At 40.3% G+C, this 21092-nt stretch overlaps 1 protein-coding gene across 1 annotated transcript in view; it reads left to right on the plus strand.

Annotated features, from left to right (window-relative positions):
• Positions 1–21092, plus strand: part of dip2ba (disco-interacting protein 2 homolog Ba) — a 48248-nt gene that overhangs the window by 14571 nt on the left and 12585 nt on the right. Inside the window, exons 2-22 of the mRNA XM_055049466.1 lie at positions 10912–10983; positions 13195–13350; positions 13464–13589; positions 14725–14961; positions 15057–15185; positions 15861–15980; positions 16242–16439; positions 16712–16803; positions 16885–16995; positions 17117–17240; positions 17348–17457; positions 17611–17713; positions 17809–17873; positions 17961–18054; positions 18391–18510; positions 18618–18732; positions 18984–19123; positions 19234–19370; positions 19462–19542; positions 20131–20258; positions 20434–20548. Of these exons, the coding sequence (XP_054905441.1) occupies positions 10912–10983; positions 13195–13350; positions 13464–13589; positions 14725–14961; positions 15057–15185; positions 15861–15980; positions 16242–16439; positions 16712–16803; positions 16885–16995; positions 17117–17240; positions 17348–17457; positions 17611–17713; positions 17809–17873; positions 17961–18054; positions 18391–18510; positions 18618–18732; positions 18984–19123; positions 19234–19370; positions 19462–19542; positions 20131–20258; positions 20434–20548 (2573 nt within the window). The remainder of the gene's footprint in view (positions 1–10911; positions 10984–13194; positions 13351–13463; positions 13590–14724; positions 14962–15056; positions 15186–15860; positions 15981–16241; positions 16440–16711; positions 16804–16884; positions 16996–17116; positions 17241–17347; positions 17458–17610; positions 17714–17808; positions 17874–17960; positions 18055–18390; positions 18511–18617; positions 18733–18983; positions 19124–19233; positions 19371–19461; positions 19543–20130; positions 20259–20433; positions 20549–21092) is intronic.

The following is a 21092-nucleotide window of genomic DNA, read 5'->3' on the forward strand; positions in this document are numbered from 1 at the left end:
ATATTGTTTTATGTACACTTGCTGTCGACGTTTGTGTCTGTATCAGCAGGAAACCGTTGTAGCGTTCCAGTTGACAGATGGGGCTCGGTGATCCTTGGGTCATGTTCGCCACATTATTCTGACCTCTGTTTAGTTTCAGTACTGCTGTGCTGAAATCTGAAGCCTCTTATTTCACATTCAGCACTCAATACTATGCGGTTACTTGGCAATGCTGAAATACTGGTTTGCTGAGCACTTCGAATGCAATTGTGTCTAAATAAAACACTAGATGAAATTACAGTAGCATATTGTTTTTGTTTTTTGGGGGACTTTAATAGTTGTGCTATATCTGGGTGGCACAGCTTGACATCTTTATTGATCTTCTACACAAGAAGTCTTTACATTTGCTGCCATTTTTCATTCATCAAGTACTTGAAACTCCTTGTATTGATTGAGTAAATAAAAGTTTTAGTTCTGGTTCATTTGCAAAACAAAGGGAGAGGAAATGAAAGGAAACGGAAATGTAATTCCTCTGAGACCAAACTTCTTTCGAGTCAAACCGTTGCTTAAACTACATGTTTGGGTCATGTGGTCGGTCACTGCACCAAGGTTACTGGACATTCACTGTTGCTCACAACAGGGAAACAATTGTGATTGTGTAAAACTCAATATATTATATGTGTAGTAGGATTACAGCTGCTCCTCTGTTTACTGGTGTCTCTGTGGGATCTTGTTTTGGTTGATCTTTTGGGTGATCATTCAAGAATAATGGACAATGTTAAATTTATAGATGGTGTATGCTGAATGTGTATGTTTGAAAATGATTTGTTCCTTAAGGAAAGAAGACATACTTGTTTGAATTTGGACTGGTATCAGTGGGTAAGAGGTCATACCAAAAACTAATTAAAACATTTTTTCACAATTTCTGGATGCTACACTGGTTTGGGGTCATTTAATGCTGATATTTTGTAAATGGACTAAACTTACATTATCCCAGTCATTTTGACCACTCAAAGCGCTTTACACTAGAGTCACATTCAACCATTCACACTCACGAATTTATACACCGATACGCAGATTGGGAGGCAATTTGAGGTTAACTGCCTTGCCCAGAGGCGCATCGACATCGAAGTTGGAATCGAACCTTCAACCTTCCGATTACGATTACTACCCCCACAGCCACAGTCGCCCCACTCAAAATGCCAAATCTGATTGTGGGAAAAGTGTAGAACTTTGAAATGGGATAGAAAATCTGCTAAAAGGACAAACTTGTGTTTGCTGAATCCCTGTGGGAGTCATGTCTTGCCTTAGGGCAGAAGAAAACCTCAGACTGCTCACAGCCGACTTCGATGCTGACGTCAGCTGTCTGATTGTGTTTGATCTTCTTATCGCTTTTCAACAAGCTTAATTTATCTGCATAAAACGGGTCATCGCTCTGATGGCTCAACAACCTGTTGTTGTTTTCAGACAAAGCGACCCACATTTGAGTTAAAGTAGCATAACAATGCATGCAGTACAGTAGCATGAAAGGACAAATTAAACAGATATAAACAAATCCTGAGATTAGTGGAGAGAAACGGTCTTTTGTTTTTTTCTGTTCTTTAAGCGTCCTCATGCCGTTATAATTATTGCACTCACAAACTGATGTCAGATCAGCCAGTAATAAATAGATCTAATGGAGGAAGTCTGCACTCAACAGAAAGTTAATGCGTTAAAAGTTTTGAAACGACATTAATTTTATTTCTTTGCCAATACCAGCTTTCAGGACGCTGTCAGTCGAGTCTCAGTGAGCCACAGAAAGGTTATGCATACTTCCGAGTGGATCTAATCTCTTTTTTTTTTATCTTCGCAGAACACAATTGAACTCAAGTGTTTATGTCCCTTACAGGAAAGTATGATTTTTGTGTGTGTGTGTTTTTTTTTTGTTACAGTATAAAACAATTTGGAGCTCTCCTCAGGCAGGGTGTTTATGTACATGTGGGTGTGTCTGTTCATGTATTTTTTTAAATTTGTTTTTGTGGTTAACATTTACAGAGTTGAGGAAATTCTGCATTTTGCACGCTTTGATGTCACTACAGTTGAATGCTGTGTATTTTCCACCGTTGGTTTGTACCTCTCGCGGCCCTTTAGCACAGTTTTGTTTTGCCGTTTTTACTGCTACTCGTCACACCCTGTGCTACATCCTTTCATGTTGCCCACAACCTATATAAAGCTGTCTGACACGTTATATAATGAAAAGAGTTAAACCTCCTTGAAAGTAAAAAAAAAAAAAAAAAAAAAAAAAATCCAACTATTTTTGAAACTAGTTCAGTCACAAGTTCTATCTCAATCTGCTGTTAAATGTTTGATTGTGATATGTTTTAGAAATGTGTATTTTTCTGTTTACCCACTGAAAGAGAAATCCCTAATGTTTTCTGCATCATTCATCACTGTGATTAATGGGTCTTCACTGTAATTTTGCCACTCCAACTTTGTCAGTGATCTGTTGAAACCTCCCTCAGAGCAACCGAAGTCGAACGCAGTCCAGTCTCAGATGGAAAATGTGCCAGGGGAACCGAAACTCCCCCAGTTCTGCTCTCAGATGGCCTGCAGATTTCCACAGCCGTCCAGAGATTACTTCATCCTCCCTGTCTGAATGAAAACCCCCACATGAACTTGTCCGTTCCCAGATGAATTGTTGGCTGGGGTTCGGAGTTGGAAACGGAGGACATGGGGGTGGGAAGTCTATGAACAACTGTTTGAATCATCGTTCAGATATGGACATCATCACCCACTGCACCCCCTTCGGCCTTCCTCTGAGGAAAAAACATGATGGCTTTAAAGCTGGGGTTTAACTAAGAAAAAGCCTATGTTAAAACTATAAACCCGAGGCTGTGCCTTTGCAGAAGTGTTTTTTTAATATTTGAAAAATACATTTGAAATGTGTGGCCTTAGTTACTTGTATACTCCTCCATAAATCCAGTCCAAACATTTGTCTAAATGGTTCAAATGTTTGGGATGTTTAAATCCAGCTGTTTTGTAAAGACTTCAGAGGTTTCTTGAAGAGAGTTGGTGAACAAACAGCTTTATGACGACACAAGAGAATAGCCCACAGGAAAAGACACTCACTCATGCTAGTCAGAGAACGGGGGTTGCGAAAGTAACCTAAAGTTTCCTCCAGTTGATGTGGGGCAGGGTTAGAGAAGACTTATGAAGGGTTTAAGGCTCACCTTCCAGCTGGACGCACACTCAGTCTGTACAGCCAGAGATGCAGTGGGACATTTTAGCATATTTAAAAGCATATTCATGTTTTAGGAATGGCTCAGCTGAAGTCCAGATCCAAATACCAATAAGGCTCTGCTTGAGCGGTTTTTTCTAGAAAAAGAAATTGGTTAAAATGTCAGTCTCCATAAAATACCCCAAAGGTCTTGTTAATCTTGTTAATGTGAACGACATTGTTTCTCAGGAGTTTCCTTGGAATTCCAGTGCACACCGCACCTTTCAGATTTAATTAGTTTTAAACCATTTATTGGTTCTTCTATCAATTTACAACTTTGTGTTTATCTGTTGTTTATAAAATACCAGTAATATTGCTTAAAGTTTGTGATTGTAGCTTGTGGAAAAAAAAACTCCAGGGATATGAATTTCATATTTTTAGCCACTATAATACCAAAACACAAGGTTACATAATTCACCAAAAATCTGAGTGAACGCAGTTGTAGATCCTGTTGCTCATAAGAAAATTCTTTTTAATGTATAAGCAGTCACTGTAAACAATTTCTAGCTGCTTACATGTTCTTTAACTAATGACCAGGTGTCATTAAATGGCCTTTGTGTCAAAATCAGTCATTTGCATTTCCTGTTAAGTGCTGATTAGCCATGTTCTCAGCACAGCCTGCCCATTGTTTCTGTGTTTCTGCTCAGAGTCTCTATAAATAAGATCCTGTGGGTGACGTTAGTTCCTCCTCTCTCAGCCCTGTGTTTATGTGTGTATTTATATGTAAATGTGCATTCTGTGGCTGTTTGCGTGTTTCGTCTCTCTTTTATTTTCACACATATCTCTCGGCTTTTTGTCATATTGTGGCAGAAGGTGTTATTAGTGTTTAGCGTCCGTCTCTCCTGTGTAACAGTCCATAAATACAAACACTCTTGAGGAAGCAGAGGTATTGCTGCTGGGCACCGGCCTGTTCAAAGCTTTGCAGGGTTTGAACAGTTGGACCTTGAACATCTCTGTTAATATTTTGGTCCATGTCGCGTAACATGTACGGATAGTATTTGTTTCTGTTAGAAAAGCTTCACGCTACAGCGGACGATGGAATCTACAGACGAGTCTTATTTTTCACGAAGTGAAAGGGAGCCTCCGTTTATTACTCATTCAAAATCCAGGCAGTTGGTTCTGCTAAAGGTTGCAGTGTGTGTTCGTGTAGCGTTATGCGGTGCAAGACACCTGTCAAATGAATGCATGTGTGTGTGAGCAGACAGCGGAACTGATTCAGTGAGGCAAGAGGAAATTGTGGGTGGCAGTCATGTCACTTGATAATCTGCCGCTTTTAATTACACAGCACTCTGGGTCCGGGGGGATAGATGTTTATATATGTAAATAAAGGGAAACCTATAGACATGTATTAATGGTAGTCAAAAATCCCCAAATCGCATTTGATCTTCTCCAGTAGGAAAAAAAAAAGAATGATCCAATATAGCATCAGTAAGTGTATAGAGCTAGTCAGAATTATAGCACATCATGGGCATGAACCTTATTATTCCTAGGCTTTGAAATGACATATAAGAATGTTTTTTTTTTTGCAGTATCATAAGATGACATGACGGAAAATACAAAATCTACAATGAAAAGTAAACATTGTGTTTAAATTTATAATGGTCTCTCCCCCCCCCCCCCCCCCCTCCCTGAACCTCCATGTTAAAAAATAATAATCATATTTTTCAGCATGTGTTGAAAAATATGTTACCTGTCAGAACGAAGACTGAGGGTTTTTGATCCCAAAGAAGAGAAGTAAGTTTGGAGTATTTTTAATTTAAAAACTCTGAACAAACTGTAAAACATAGTGGTGGCAGCGTCACACTGTGGACCTGATTTTTGCTGCCAGTGGCAGCGGAAAAATGAATAACAGGAGCTACCTGAAAATAACATCTATTTAAATTTGTAGCTGTAATTTTGTCCCGTGTGGATCAAAACACATTTTCCACCAAATTCTTATATTTCACCCAACAGTACACATTATTAAAATCCAAACCTGAAAATGAATACAATTAATTTTTTCTTCCAACTTGGATGCATTGAACAGATACATTAACACGTTCCCAAGTTCTTCTGATCTGATGAAAAAAAAAAAAAAAGGTAAACATTTAAAACGCAGATTTTTTTTTTTTGTCTTTCAAAGTATTTTTGTTTTGTCCAATTTTATTAATCATTTAGTGGGATGGCGAAAGCTTTTACTCAACAAATTTATTCTTTCTAGGAAGCCCTTGTGTTTTAGGAAGCATTTTTAAACAAAGTCCAGGTTGTAACAGCCCAGCTCTCATATGTCATAACAGGTAGAACAGTCTGTCATCAGATACCCCATGCATTATTGAAATTGTGCTAGATTCCCTTTCCGACATTGAGATAATATTTTTCCCTCACTTTTGAGTAGAAAAAACAGACACCCATGATACTACATGAGATGACTTCATGTAGTACCAACATCCTTAACAGACGAGTTCAAAACCTATGACTCAGCGCCTTCTTGTTAATTTCACATGAATGTGAGCGTGCTAGAGGGCTAGTCAGCTGATTGCTAATGTATCGCTCCCACATCAGTCTTCTGCTCTCTAATGGGCTTTGTTGCCATTGATCTGATTTGTCTATATGTGGAGAAAGTGAGCTTCAACTTTCCATTCCAGACTCTGTCTGCTTTTTTTTTTTTTTTTTTTTCCCCAGGATATTAGGTCACGTTAGAGGGGCTTCTGGCTGTGAACCGGATCGGAAAAAATACCAAATCTTTTCTGCAAACTATTACTGATAACCATTTGAGACATTTTGAAAGTACTTTATGTACTGGTAATAAATAGTTTTGCAAATGCAATGATTTGTATCTCATTGTTTTATACAGTGCTAAACTCGCTAAATTAATTTAAAATCATGTTTTATTGGTGTTTTTATGTTATATTTTGACACAAAGTTTCTGCACAAAGTAAGGAAAATATGTTTGTATTGGTTAATGGCAAAAATAAACCACAGATAGTAAGAGATCTATCTATTCAGGTTCTGTGGAAAAAATCCATCTCAACAACATGGTTTTAGGGAAAAGTTGATAACATCTGTTGTTTGGGTGTTGAAACAGCTTGTTTCTTCCTGATTTCACAAACCTTTTGCGAAATCGTATGTAAAAAGTTCTAACTTTTTACACGCCATTATACTGACATTTGCTTGCTTGCACTTTTTGCAGTCCGGGTTGTTGTTTGCGATGTGCATATTGTGTGCAGCAAGAACAAGGTAATGATTAATAACTGATACAACAGCTCCAATAGATGCCCTAAATGCACAAAGGAGCGTTTATGTAAATCTGTCCTCTCAGCACCTGTTAGACTTTATGACCATCGCTGCTCCCAACAAACTGAATAAATTAACATCACTGCCGCTATTTACACAGTTTTTATATCTCTGTCAAAAGTATTTTGAGTTTTTTTTTTCATGTGCGAATATTCACATATCATACTTGTCATACCTGAGTGTGTTGTTTTTATTAACTCTGTTTTTCTTATATTGTAAATTTGCCCTTACTATATAGTCTTTTACTTCATATTGTTGTTGTTAATGTTTAACCGTAGATGCTCATCAGATCTGGGTTAATAACACTGTTAAAAGCCAATGTTTATTTCCATCATGTTGCCGTTTGTGTGTTCTGGCACAGGAAGTGAAGGGGTTGGCCACGTTGTATTTGTTTGGGCATGCGGCAGTGAAGCAGTGCAGGATTGAGGGATGTTTACCTAAAGCAGAGCAGCAAAGTCAGGGCCTTTTACAGTTGAAAGGCTCGGAAAATAATTTTGGCATCGATCAGTTATTGGCCGTACTGGCAATATCAATATCTGATACCAGACCTGATTTGTACTGTTTCAGTGCTGATTTAATCTCCAAAAATATTGAGCCAAATTAGCGATGGACATTGATCCCTGGGTTTATGAAAAAAAACCCCAAAAGACCTTTCATTCGTGAAATGGTTTTAGCCGGTTTTGTTTGTTGGTGTAACTGGGATCGATGCTGCATCTCTCCGCTCTGTGGCCTTGTATGGTCAGCTGTGAGCAGATTAGTCCTTTTTCTGAGCTGGCCTCAGGTCAGAGGTCAGTAGCTGCAGTTGAAAAGAGGAGCCAGAGGTCACCGCTGCGCCGCCTCATATGAGCTCAGAAAGCATCACTCCACCGATCAGACATTTTTTAATCCAGTTTGATAGATAGATTGGTAGATGCACGTAGCTGGATTCAGTATCAGGCGGTTTTCTTGTGATCGGGTTGGGGAAGAAACAGTTTAATTTTCATTAAATACATCAAAATTAGACTAGACTTCTACCATATTTTTGACTTTAATTGCAACAACCAGCATATACCTTAATGAACTTTTTTGAGCTTTAATGCGTAAAATAATCTTGTTCTTTCATTTTTGCAGGATAAAAAAAAACCTGTATTGAGAGAATATTTCCCCTATGTCATTGTGCTTATGACATAGGGGAATGAAGAGGAAAATTAGGAATCTCTGTTGACCAGGAAAAGCCCATTAACGCATTTCTAGTTAATTATCTGGTCATTACATATGTGTGTCTGAGAAATGTGACCCTCCACTGCTAGTTTGGCTGGAAATGTTAAGCAGGGTCAGGCTGACATACTGACACACATCTGACACAGAAAAGGCTTGTTCGCCACCATCCTTTTTGCTCTGCATCAGCATTCATTCCTCTGGGTTTGTTGCACCTTTAACCTGCACCAGCTGCATACACACATTCATGCGCTCCGGTTTTGCTGCGGCTCGGGGGAATTAGTTGGCCACCAAACGGGCTCTCTTGGCCAGTTGGCCGTCACCGTCAACTCGGTGCTTTTCCAATCAGCACATTCCTCATTCTCCAGACAGGCACAGGGAGACGGTTTTTGGCAGCGCGCTCACTGGGTGGGGTAATGTTCATATCCTGTCCCCTGACCTCGGATTACTTACGCGCACAGTTACTGTACTGTTTTGCTCATTCTCCCACATTCTCACTCTTAACGCGCACAGCTTTTTCCTTCTGTTCGGAATCAGCTGTTACAGTCAGTCTTTCAGCCCAAAGTCCTTCAGTTTTCTTTATACTCGCCGTCAGCTGCAGAGCCAGTGCGGCCGTGCCAATCCGTGCCTGTTATTGTGCCTCAGCAACAAAGACTCTCTTCTATCAGCGTTAATGACTGTCTTCCCCCTGTCTTTCCATCTATTCCTCCTTTTTTTTTTTCTCCCCAAATGAAGCCGCTTGAGCTACAGATCTGGGCTTTGTTTGACCCTCGTCTCGAACAGCATTGATGCTCCAGTCTGCTATGATCAATATGCTGCTGATAGATGGCTCATTCTCTGAATGTGTTTGAACACGCAACCAACCTCTAGCATGGTTAAAACTTTAGGAACCCACTCTGTTGTTGGCATGTTTTCTTCCTGAGTGTGTGCACCCCAGGGTAAACACCAAACTGAATGCCGGCCTCCCTTTTAAAACTTTTTTTTTGTTTTTAAAGAGAATGACAAAGAGCCAAGCACTGAATTGCTCACTCCCTCTCTCTGAAACGGTCTGCCTTTTTTTCGCCCCCCTCCACAACAGTCACTCCCTCTTCCTCTATTTCTTATGATTTCAGTATTGTGAAACCTTTAAGAGAGAATCTAAAGTTACAGGACAACTCAGACTTACCTCACACTGGGATTCTATGTACTCAGCTCAAAGGGCTTTCCCTTTATGATTTTGACGTTTCTCCAGACAAATTCTGAACCCTTGTTCATAGTAACATGAAAACTTTGGGAATAAACACTGTGTGGGACTCTCCATAGAGCCCTGACAAATCCCACCTCCCTGCATTTTGTCTGCTGAACTCTGGCACTCTACACTCTTATTTTCTTTCCATTGTCGTTTCAAACACTCAAGGCTGCATTTCTTTCCCCACCCGTGGCCCTTAGTATGTGTTTATCACCCACTCTCACACAAACTAGCTCTGACTTGGTAGATATGTGGTTCTGGAAACTGGTGAGAAAACTATTTCCCCTCTCAGCAGGCTGAATGAGGGTCTCCAGTCATTGTGGAGTAGGTGTCAGAGGATTGGGACACCTTGTATAGTTAAAGACAAAGCGAGGAGAACACCGGTATAGAGATTGGAGGATAGGGATTGTTTGTCTGTCCTAAAGGGGTTTGTGTTGGTTAACTGGGCAGGGCGTGTTTGCCTGCATGTTTGCTACACAAGCAAGCTGTGTGTTTTGGGGTACCAGAGAGGTGGACTCTTGTCATGCTTCTGTTTCTGTCTACTAGATTGAGTCAGCTGTGAGAATCTTGCACAGCCCAAGGCCGAAAGAGGGAGGGAAGAAGAAAGCTAAATAACCAAATCGGTTTGTGATACTCCCTCGCATGCTCTAATTTTGTGGCGGAGATGCACAATCGAGAAATTTGGGACGATGACCAAAAAAGACTTGGGGTCTCTTGTTACAATTTTGAACAATTTACATTTGGAGCAAAGCCATGCTGTGTGTGTGTGAGAAACCAGTTACCTCCATATATTAAGACAAAAGTGGTTAGAGTTGACATTTTGGGTATCTTTAGCATGACTTGGTGGTAACTTTGTATAGTGTTCCTGATTAGTTAACTACCTTGTATGAAACATCATATTTTGTTTTTATGTTTTCCATTCGACTAAAATAAGTTGTCTTATATTAGCGATTTACAGGATCAGTGTTACCGAACATCAGTTTAAAATCTATTTCTGTTTGAAAATGCAAGAAAATGCAGACCCTTTCTTTACCTCTTGAGGTTTCCAAAAGGCTGCCAACAAATAGATGACCATTTAAGATCTGATGGCAATATTATTGACATCACTACAAAATGTGTTTCCCAATCATCTGGGGTACCGGATTTTTCTTGTGTGTGATCCTTCACACCCAGGTTTGAGTTGGATGCAAGATATTCCAAGGTAACAACTCAGAATTTTGACTTCCAATTTAGCTGGAAGGCATCATAAATCCAGAATGACACAGAGGATAATAGTTTAAAGAGAAAACAGCATCATTTTGTTGTACTTTCAGTCTTGCCGTCTCTCCAACTGAAAGTCTTAAGTTTACCGGTCAACATTTTGAAGTGTTTTCTTGCATCTCTAAGAGCTGAAAACAGCTGACTTTGAGTCTGGGCATAGAAGGGTGTTATCATAAACATAAGCAGGTTGGTCTTGGATTATTGGTTAAGGTCAGATTTAGTTCTCGTTCTGGTCCAATGACACTTTCTCAATGTTTAGGTTTTGCTCCGTTTTCTCCAAGTCTCCCAGGTCTGTCATCGTTCTCGTCTACCTTCTGGAATCACGTTTGGGTTTCATTGCCTAGAGGAGCTGATCATTTTCTAATCATGTTTGCTCATAGCGGCTAATAGAGAGCCTCACAATGGTGTTATCTTTTTGTATAGCTGTAATTAGACTTAGCTGGCAACATGTGGAGTTCAGAAGATTTGCTTCAAAGAGGATTAATAAAATGACTCAGCTGCTTAAATGTGTTAGCTAATGCAAAATTCTTGTGTGTGTGTGTGTGTGTGTGTGTGTGTGTGTGTGTGTGTGTGTGTGTGTGTGTGTGTGTGTGTGTGTGTGTGTGTGTGTGTGTGTGTGTGTGTATATCAGAGGAGTGGCCTGTGTGCGCAGTTGTCTGGTGTTTGCGTGGTAATTATGACTAACATGACGGTGTGATGTTGCTGTCCTCTCTCCTAGGTGACATCACACAGAAGGGCTATGAAAAGAAAAGAGCCAAGTTGCTGGCCTCCTACATCCCTCAGCTGCCAAGTAAGACCGGTTCTTCATTCTTTCTCTGCGATTTCTCATTTTAGATCTGAGATGTCCTTCCTCCAAAGTCTTATGACCTCTTTGCTATTTTTGAGGCAAAAACCTAATGCAACTACATCAAAGTGAACTCGTCAAGTACTTATTTCCCCAAATTGAAAGGTTATGGTAGTTTACTTAAAACGTGACATATGTTTACGTAGAGCGACCTTTATTGTTTTTCATGTTGAGTTTATAAAAGAATAATCTTTCTTGTGTGTTTTAAATCTTTTCTCTTTTAATCCAAAGGAATTTCTGGTTTTCTGTGGCCCCCTAGCGTTCAAAAGTGAAGCTGCATTTTTAATATGAACATTAGGGAGGCTAAGAAGCCTACAGCCAAATCAGCATTTCTTTTTGTCTTTGTTTCTATTAAATTAAATTTCTCGAGGGACTCGAAACAAAACAAGTATGTTAAGTTTTTATAAGCACATAGATTTATTTCTAAGTTGTGGTTAAAAAAAAATAAATACATTTTTTTCAACAAAGAAACACACCACATTAAGGACAAAAAATTTCATAGTTTGCTTCCTGGTGGCATTGTTTTGCTTCTCTGTACTATTAATTTCATTCAGATGTGGAAATTGTTTGCAGCTGTCACATGATAACATAGAAAAGCTACCATTTATGTTTTAAAACTCTGGTCATTCCTGTGCCGGTTATTAAAAGCCTCTGTGGAGGCCATGGTATGTGTCAAAGACCTCCGCCCTAATCACGCTGCCATTGTTCACAACATTTCAATCATTTATCTCAAGTTGGTTTTGGATCATAGTTTCCTCACGCTACAATGAGACTTGCTGATTCGAAATCCGATCTGCTAAATGTCTTTTATTAGCTGCTGCTCAAAAGGGTGTCATTTCCTCAGGAAGAATTGCGCCACATTAGCAGCAGCATGAAAAAAAATTCCTTATTTGATGCTTTATTGTAAGCTATGTCATGTTTAAAGAGAAACACTGAACTTGCTTTTCGTTTTAGTTCTTCCTTGGCCTCATTTAGCTTGTGCTGCCACCTAATTCTTGCTGAATATTCATGCCCAAAGGCAATGAGAAGACCTATATGAATCTAAATTTCAGTGCTCTAGTACTTGAAGCATATTTCTTAAAGTGACCGTTGTTTTCTGTTGTATGGGTTTACAGTATGAGTTTAATGTCAGTGCAAATAATAGAAAGCCTTGTTTGCCTGAGAATTAACTTTGTTTTGCTCAAGATGTCTCTCAAGAATGATTTTGTTCTCAAACTATACAGCCTATCTTGGATCTACTCTATTTAAGTGTATAATGCATTGCTGACGATTACCAATGGAAGCTGTGTTATTGTTGCCTGCACGTTGCCATGGTATTATGCAAAGTGGCTGTGCATCCTGTCTGTGTACAGCAAGGTTCACTTCACTCATTTGCCTTTTTGTACTTTTGCAGATTTAGTTTCTGAGAGGTCTGGAGCAAGGAAATAATTTATATTTAAATTCTTAAATGTAGTTTATGTCTTCAATATACCCAGTTGTTCAATACTCGGTCTAAAATTAAGTGTTAAATTAGTCATTTTCTAATACTGATTAAAAATGACCATACACAAGTAAAGGTAATAAAACACATTTAGATCAATAAAAATAAATTATTTCAATAAATTTCTGATGAAATACATGAAGTAATATAAATACAAATAAATTATAATACAAAAAGGCATTAAAGTCACATTTAACATATTTTGAACTTTTATCAAACAAATCTATAATAAGGTTTCTTTGATATACCGGTAAATGTTTAAGTCCCTTTGCCAGTGAGTTTTTATTCACATTTTATTTAAATAAAAGCATCTTCAAAAACCACCAGAAGTCCTAAATTGTACTTACAAAAGAAGTCTACATTTGACTTAAACATATTTGTTGTATTTTTCTGGAAATAAATATTCTGGAAGGGAATATTTGATTCTTGATAAATACAATCTATTATTAGCTAAAGGTCATTCAGGGCTGTTTTGGTTTAATCAGGGGTCATGATGATCTGTCATTTGGCTCAACTTTTAATTTATTTTTTTAAATAATTATTTGTGTCCATAATTCACAAGAATAAAGCTTTCAAGAAAAATAAATCAACATTTATTTGAAACTGTTTGACAATGAAATTGAGCTTTTATATATATATTTTTTCACTGCTGCCCTTCACTCTCTCATATTTTCTAGAAGCGGACCTTTCTCTGCCAGATGTCCAGCCTTCCCCAAGCCACAGTGCCAATCCCAGCCCAAGTCCTGAGGCCCCGGGCCCCTCCACCTCCTCAGCCTCTCGACACCATCGTGCACATCGCAGTGGAGGGGCCAGAGATGAGCGCTACAGATCAGGTGCAAAGCTCACTGCTGCCTCACAAACTCTGCAAAACACAGTCGAGCATAAGTGGGGCTGTTAATCCACCATTTTGTCTTAATGTCTCTGTCTGTGTATTCTTTCTGTTTAGACATCCACACAGAAGCTGTGCAGGCGGCTCTGGCTAAACACAGAGAGGAGAAGATGGCATTGCCCATGCCGACCAAGAGACGTTCATACTTCGTCCAGTCTCCCATAGATAACTGCACACCTCCCGGTAAGATTAAATACCCCGAATAAACACACAGTTCTTTGTTTGGATTTAGCAGCTTAAAAATGCTTTGGATGATTAGACAATTAGACCACAGATAAACAAAATGTAAGCGCGAGTAGCTAAAAAGAACACAAAGTCGGCTATTTGGGATTACTGACCAGATGAATGTGGTAACCCACAGGAAGCTACTACTTTTAAGGAACTCATGAACGTCCCAGCTCAACTTATTCTAAAGTTAGATTCGAACTGAGATGATGGCTTATTGGAGAAGCGCTGGTCCTACAGCTTCAGCAGTGTGTGTTTAGGTGAATGAGGGTATGTGAGACTCCATAAGTACCAAGAAAGGAGCCTCATTCGTTGGACAACAAAGTTTAGCCTCTAATGAGCCAATTGCCTCACCCTAATTCCTGATCCTTTAACTTTTTTATATCTATCCTGTGTGAAAGAGAGAGCAGAAGGAAGGCATTGTTGAAAATTAGAAATCCTATTTTCGGTTTTACGAGAGCCTTGCTGCAGATGCAGGAATTGCATGCAATGACTTGCTCTGGTCACATAAAACAAATTGGTCTACAAGCAAAATGGCATATGTGGCCGAAAAACAACACATCACAGTGAAAACACCATTCCTGCTGGAACTTGGAGGAAATGGATTGAGCCAAATAAAAGCTGTAAGAAAACCTGTTGGAGTACGCACAAGACTAGTGCCTGGGGTTTGGGACAAACTTAAACATTCATTACTACAACAGAGTAGTTCAGATCCAAGCATATTCATGAGTTAGAAAGGCCCAGCAAGAGCAGATATTAATCCAGTTGAGCAAGGCTTAAAAATAAATTTGATCGATGCAGTCTAGGTTTGCGCCATCTTGCAAAGAAGAACGGAAAGAGGCTCTTCTTTGAAGATGCATAAAGCTGGTAGAGGGGTGAGACTTGTAAGTAAAATGGTGGTTCTGCAAAGGATTCACTTGGGCAAGCTGAACACAAACACAAACAATGCTGATTTTTTGTGGGAAAAGAAAAAAAGAAAAGAAGTCAAAAACAAGCATCCAGAGTCAAGGGATGTGAATATTTTTTGTAAATATAGAGAAACTAAAAAAAAAAGATTGCACTCTTTTTTTTAATTTGGTTTTCTTGTTCTCAGATACATCCTCTGCATCAGAGGATGAAGGCTCGCTGCGCAGAAAGGCGGCTCTCAGTGCTGTGCTCGCCCAGACCCTCCAGAGCCCCGATTACTGGATCAACCGCTCCGTCCAAAGCTCTTCCACTTCCTCGTCTGCTTCCTCCACCCTCTCCCATGGAGAGCCCAAGACTCAGCCTCAGCCCCAGCTTCAGCCGGGGGCCTCGGTGCTGGCTGATGTCCTGGCCCACATGCGCATAGGTACACCTTAGTAGCGGAGACGGCGATGATTTCCTGGTTAAAAATCCTTTGATTAGGTTTCGCCAGTGATGCTTTTTTGTGATCTCCACCGATAGAAAACAGCGTCCCCCCAGACGTGACCTCCTCCACTCCACAAGAGAGAGGATCCAGAGTGGACCTTCCTCCAGCCATCAGGGGCATGAGCCGCGGTCAGAGCCGCTCCAGCATGCTGGATACAGCTGACGGTACACTCTCACATGCCAGGATCTGTACAAATGTCCATCAAGGGACTCGAATGGGGTCAAATCTGGAACCTGGGTTTACTGTCGTTTGGTTCTTCCTTTAATTTGTGGGATTTGCTATTAGCATATTGTGATTGTAATAGAGGAATGATTTCTTCCTGTAATACTTTGACAAAGTGGTTATAAACGAATGTTAAGAAAAAAAAAAGATCTAAACTCAGAGGCAACATGATTTCACAGTGTGGTGAATGGTGCTAATGACAGATGTTTTGTGTTCTTTCTTTTGGGTCCATTAATCCTGTCCCTGTCTTGCCTTTGATTTAAAAAAAGGAAAAAGAAAAGGTAATATACAACAAACCCGGGGAAGGGGAGGGATGCTGACGAGGCCCCAACCAGCTTGCTTTCCAGCATCTTTTTCCATGTTTGTCTGGTGTCTTAGGTTTAGAAGTAGCGAACTTCCTGTATTGGGTTTCTCCTAAAACAGATTGTCCAATCTTTGTGTCTCCTTCTTCCCTTTCGAATCCTTCCTGCTGCTGATACTGATGCTGAGTGTGCTAGATCGTAGCGTTCTGCCTGTGTGAGAGATAAAGTAGATATGCGTGTTGGGGCAGAACTGCATGCTTGTTTCCATCCCGGCTGTTTGCATGGGTTCCTGATTGATTCTTGGTGTTTGTCCAGGCGTGCCGGTCAGCAGCCGGGTGTCCACCAAGATCCAGCAGCTGTTGAATACTCTTAAACGGCCCAAACGGCCCCCGCTCAGCGAGTTCTTCCTTGACGACTCAGAGGAAATTGTAGAAGGTGAGTCCAGTCAGGGAACAGAGGAAGATTGGATTGTCAAAGTCGGTTTTACGAAAGTGTAAAATTTATTGGACGTGTCCTTCTATTCTGAATGGTTGTTGCATTGTTTGGTTAGTTCTTGTCTTAATTTTCAAGTCAAGCGTGAATGTTCATGCTGAGCTAATAAACACGTCTTTTTTTTTCTCCTTTTTTTCTAATCTTCTTAAAAACTAAACATTTTTATAAATGTTTTCTCATTATTTTTCCCTCTTCCATGTCTAGTTCCAAGGCCAGATCCCAACACCCCTAAGCCTGAGGGGCGTCAAATCGTCCCAGTGAAGGGAGAGCCTCTGGGAGTGGTCAGCAACTGGCCTCCTGCCCTGCAAGCTGCCTTGGCCCGATGGGGGGCCACGCAGGCTAAGAGCCCTGCCCTCACTGCCCTGGACATCACCGGCAAACCCCTCTATACACTCACATATGGTGAGTGTCGATGATCGAAACTTTAAATTATTTGTTAAATTTTTGCTCCTGAAATCTACGTTATCGTGCTTTTTTGTCAACTTTTTTTTCAACTTATCTAAATAAATTGATATTTATTACTTGTATATAAATTGGTTGTTTGTCACAATGGTAAAAAAAAAAAAATATTTGAAGGGGTATAAAAACTTGTGCACCAACAGTGCAGTTCATGCGGTATGCAGCTATGGCGCTTTTTTAACTTTCTCCAATAATAAAATGGCATTCTCCTTCAGGCAAACTATGGAGTCGCAGTTTAAAGCTGGCTTATACTTTGCTGAACAAACTCGGGACCAAGACTGAGCCTGTCCTACAAACTGGTGATCGGGTAAGAGATTATCGGAGACTCGTGTGTAATATGTGGAAGTCCAAAAGGAGCATAAACATGAAACATTTTTCTGGCTCCCAGGTGGCGTTGGTGTATCCAAACAGTGACCCTGGAATGTTCTGGGTAGCTTTCTATGGCTGCCTGTTAGCTGAGGTGATTCCTGTCCCCATCGAGGTGCCGCTGTCACGGCAGGTAAATATTTATGCAGACGCTTACATAAACTACCTTCAAGAGCCGTAGTTATTTTAGATGTTTGAGTACCTCAGTTTAGGAGTATGTGTGTTTGCAAATGTTTTTTTCATTCCCTGTGTAGGATGCAGGCAGCCAGCAGATTGGCTTCCTGTTGGGCAGCTGTGGTGTGAGTTTGGCGCTGACCAGTGAGGTGTGCCTCAAAGGGCTGCCCAAGACCCAGAATGGCGAGATCGTCCAGTTCAAAGGTCAGCAAGTTCAAAATGTGAAAGGCGATACAATACACACTTCCATTGTACTTTCTATCAGCAAGTGTTTTATTTTCTGACGCTCGTTTTTTGGGATGTTTTTCCAGGATGGCCGAGAATGAAGTGGGTCGTCACCGACACAAAGTACCTGACCAAACCATCCAAAGACTGGCAGCCTCACATTCCCACCGCCAACACAGACACAGCCTACATAGAGGTGATCTAAGAGCAGAAAAACGCATTTATACACATTTTTGACAAATACATGTCTATTTCTACTTAATTAAGAGGATCATTTAGAGGTTGTGGATAACTCCACTTACTTAGTACATCAGACTGATATTTGTTCACCTGTATCCTTCTGTAACAGTATAAAGCGAGTAAGGAGGGAACGGTGATGGGAGTTGCCGTTTCCAAGATCGCCATGCTGACACACTGTCAAGCTCTGACTCAGGCCTGTAACTACTGTGAAGGTTAGAACTCAACATGTAAAACTTCACTCTCTCCGGCTTTTTTTATTTGTATCACCATCAAATTCTGAAGCTAATACATGATGTTTCCAACATAGGGGAGACGCTGGTCAATGTGTTGGACTGCAAAAAGGACATGGGCCTGTGGCATGGCGTCCTAACGGTGAGGCTGGCAAATCTGGGATATTTTTCGCCTTTGCAGTCAGACAAATAATAAAAATTGACAGTGTGCGTTTGTTTCGTCTTGCAGAGTGTTATGAACAGAATTCACACCATCACTGTGCCGTATGCCGTCATGAAAGCCTGTCCCATGTCCTGGGTACAGAGAGTGCACATCCACAAAGGTTCAGACTTAATTATTTCATACTTCCAGTGTTGGCTTTCATATTTGTTCAGGTTTGGAGTTTTTATGGATCTTTTTAAAGCGATTTGGATGTAATGATTTCAAAATTGACAAATATTGAATGTGGCGCAGAGGTAACGCGACCTGTTGATCTTTCCTGAATGTCTTTCCACTCCACTCATTGGACAGGAAAGTCCAATGAGTGGACTTTCTTGTCCACTCATTGTCAAATAAAGGCCACTAGAGCCAAGAAACCTAAAAAAAAAAAAACATGACAAATATTGCCTAATTGTTCACAGGTTTCTTATTTTTTACTTCTTCTGTCTTCATCTTATAGCACGTGTTGCCTTGGTGAAGTGCAGGGACCTTCACTGGGCCATGATGGCCCACAAAGATCAGAAGGACATCAACCTATCTTCTATACGAATGCTAATAGTGGCTGATGGGGCAAATCCATGTGAGTGACTTCCCCTATGTGCAGTCCTATTGTAGCAATTCAAAATCAGCAACGTGGTAGTTTCAGGTGATGTTTTGTTGATGTTGTCCTCCATTGTTCACTGTCAGGGTCCGTCTCATCGTGCGATGCCTTCCTAAACGTGTTCCAGTCTCATGGTCTGAGGCCGGAGGTCATCTGTCCATGTGCCACCTCCCCTGAGGCTCTGACTGTGGCCATACGCAGGTATGAACATCAACAAGCTGAATCTGATCTGGAAACCCGAAAAAGATACAATTATTCTTCAAAAATTGCCAGATGAATAACTTTTATTATAACTACAATGTTACTTCAAAAACGCAGTTGAAAGTAGACTTCCACACTTTTCAGATCATCTGAGATTAATCTTAGTTTAATTTTGGAGAAAACATCCAGTGGAACATTTTATGTCGAGTTTATGTTCTATGCATCTTCTTTTATTCCTGTCTTCTCTGTAGACCTGGCGCCCGTGGAGCTCCTCTCCCAGCCAGGGCCATCCTGTCCATGGGTGGGCTGAGCCACGGTGTCATCAGGGTCAACACGGAGGACAAGAACTCTGCTCTGACTGTGCAAGATGTCGGCCACATTATGCCTGGAGGTGATCCTCTGCAGCTGAATTTCACTTTGCATTTTGACCTTTTACTTTCTCACACGTGTAGGTTCTAAACATATTTAATCCCAACATTGGCACCATGTTGTCTGTTCCAGCTCTGATGTGCATAGTGAAGCCAGATGGGCCGCCGCAGCTGTGCAAGACGGACGAGATTGGAGAGATAGTGATCAACTCTCGGGCTGGAGGAACGATGTATTACGGCCTTCCTGGTGTCACCAAGAACACGTTCGAGGTCTTTCAGAGTTCAATATTTATACTTTCTACAAGTATTTTCTGTATCTTTTAATAGTAATTTTATAGTCTTTCTGGCGTTTTCTCTTCAGGTTATCCCTGTCAACCAGGCTGGAGCGCCCATAGGAGAAATCCCCTTCGCTCGGACTGGTTTACTGGGATTTGTGGGACCGGTAAGGAACTGGAGTTTCTCTGTTGGAGGGAAAAAAGCTTAAACTCCTCAAAGTAAAAAAGGATTTTTAATTGCAACGAGAGACACACCAATAAAAGCTAAAGACCCCCACCTCCTCCATTCACTTTTAAAAGAAACCTGATATTTCTCTAAGCTTGATGAGGGTGTGAAGTTGATTAGCAAAAGTTGACAGGGATCTACTGAAGAGACTGGGTGTAAATAATATAATATCATTTGATGTGAAGTAATTGTGATATAAATGAGTCATTTAGAACAATTGACCTTGTTCTAAATGACTCATTTATCATTGTTACTACAGAGAAATTACATTATCTACTGTTTTCAAAGAAAGTTATGCCAAATACAGTCTGATAGGATAGTTTGTTGTTACATTCTTTTCCATTATACATAAAATAGTACTGCTATTGCCTATTTTATTACACTCGGTCCAAGTGTTAATCTGTGTTTTTGGGAAGTAATTGGACTTAGTATCACATCTTCTCACTCATTGAGTTAATTTTTACACCTCCATATTAGGAGGGATGAAGTCCTGGTTAAAACTGTAAATTTTCTTCTCTTTGCTCCTCAGGGGAGTCTTGTGTTTGTTGTGGGGAAGATTGAGGGACTCCTGATGGTGAGTGGGCGACGCCACAATGCTGACGACCTGGTGGCCACCGCGCTGGCAGTGGAGCCTGTCAAAACAGTTTACAGGGGGAGGTACGACTCTGCTGCTGCTGCTTGAGACCCACGGAGGGCAGTCTCTGCCCGTGTCTTCCTTTGCAGTTCTCTCAAAAAATGCATTGATGTTGCAAATGATGCTTTTAATTGTTACCAGGCTGTTTTAATGTCAGCCAGTGATGGCTGAAGGTATGTTTTGGTGTCATCCACTCAGGATTGCTGTGTTCTCAGTGACGGTGTTTTATGATGAGAGAATAGTGGTTGTGGCAGAGCAGAGACCTGACGCCAGTGAGGAAGACAGCTTCCAGTGGATGAGTCGAGTACTGCAGGTAATTTAGTACATCTTGCTACAACACTGAGCATTTCCAGATTAAGTTCATCCTCTATAGGAACTACGGTGCTGGGAGATGATGTTTGCAAATTTCTTCTGTCTTGTTTTTTGTCACACATTTTAGTTTTTCGTTTCAGTGAACTAAAGTTTTAGCAAAAATAATAATCATTAATAAGTCACTTAAACATGAACTTCCAGTCGTTTGTCTGTATTCACTTGCATACATCCCTCTACAATATTTATTAGTGATTCTTTAACTTGAAATTGAAAAAAAAAAAACTTGAGACCCCATACTTGTTAGTTTGAAATCACAAACTAAATCCAAACTGTCCTCACATCCAGCTTTGTTAACCATTGCTTTAGTGAATAGAAATTAAAACATTCTTGTATGTTACACCTTCCTCTTTTTCCAATAGATTAAACAAGGCTTGTCTCAAAAATGGGTATTTTCAGCAGAAACAGTAGCAGACTTGCTTTGACTAAATTTATGTTTGGATGGCTGTAGCTTGAACATTCAGTTTACATTAAGTTTAATGAGACGG

Source organism: Poeciliopsis prolifica, unplaced genomic scaffold, assembly GCF_027474105.1.
Source record: "Poeciliopsis prolifica strain line A6 unplaced genomic scaffold, Auburn_PproV2 SCAFFOLD029, whole genome shotgun sequence".
In the NCBI taxonomy this organism is placed as follows: Eukaryota; Metazoa; Chordata; class Actinopteri; order Cyprinodontiformes; family Poeciliidae; genus Poeciliopsis; species Poeciliopsis prolifica.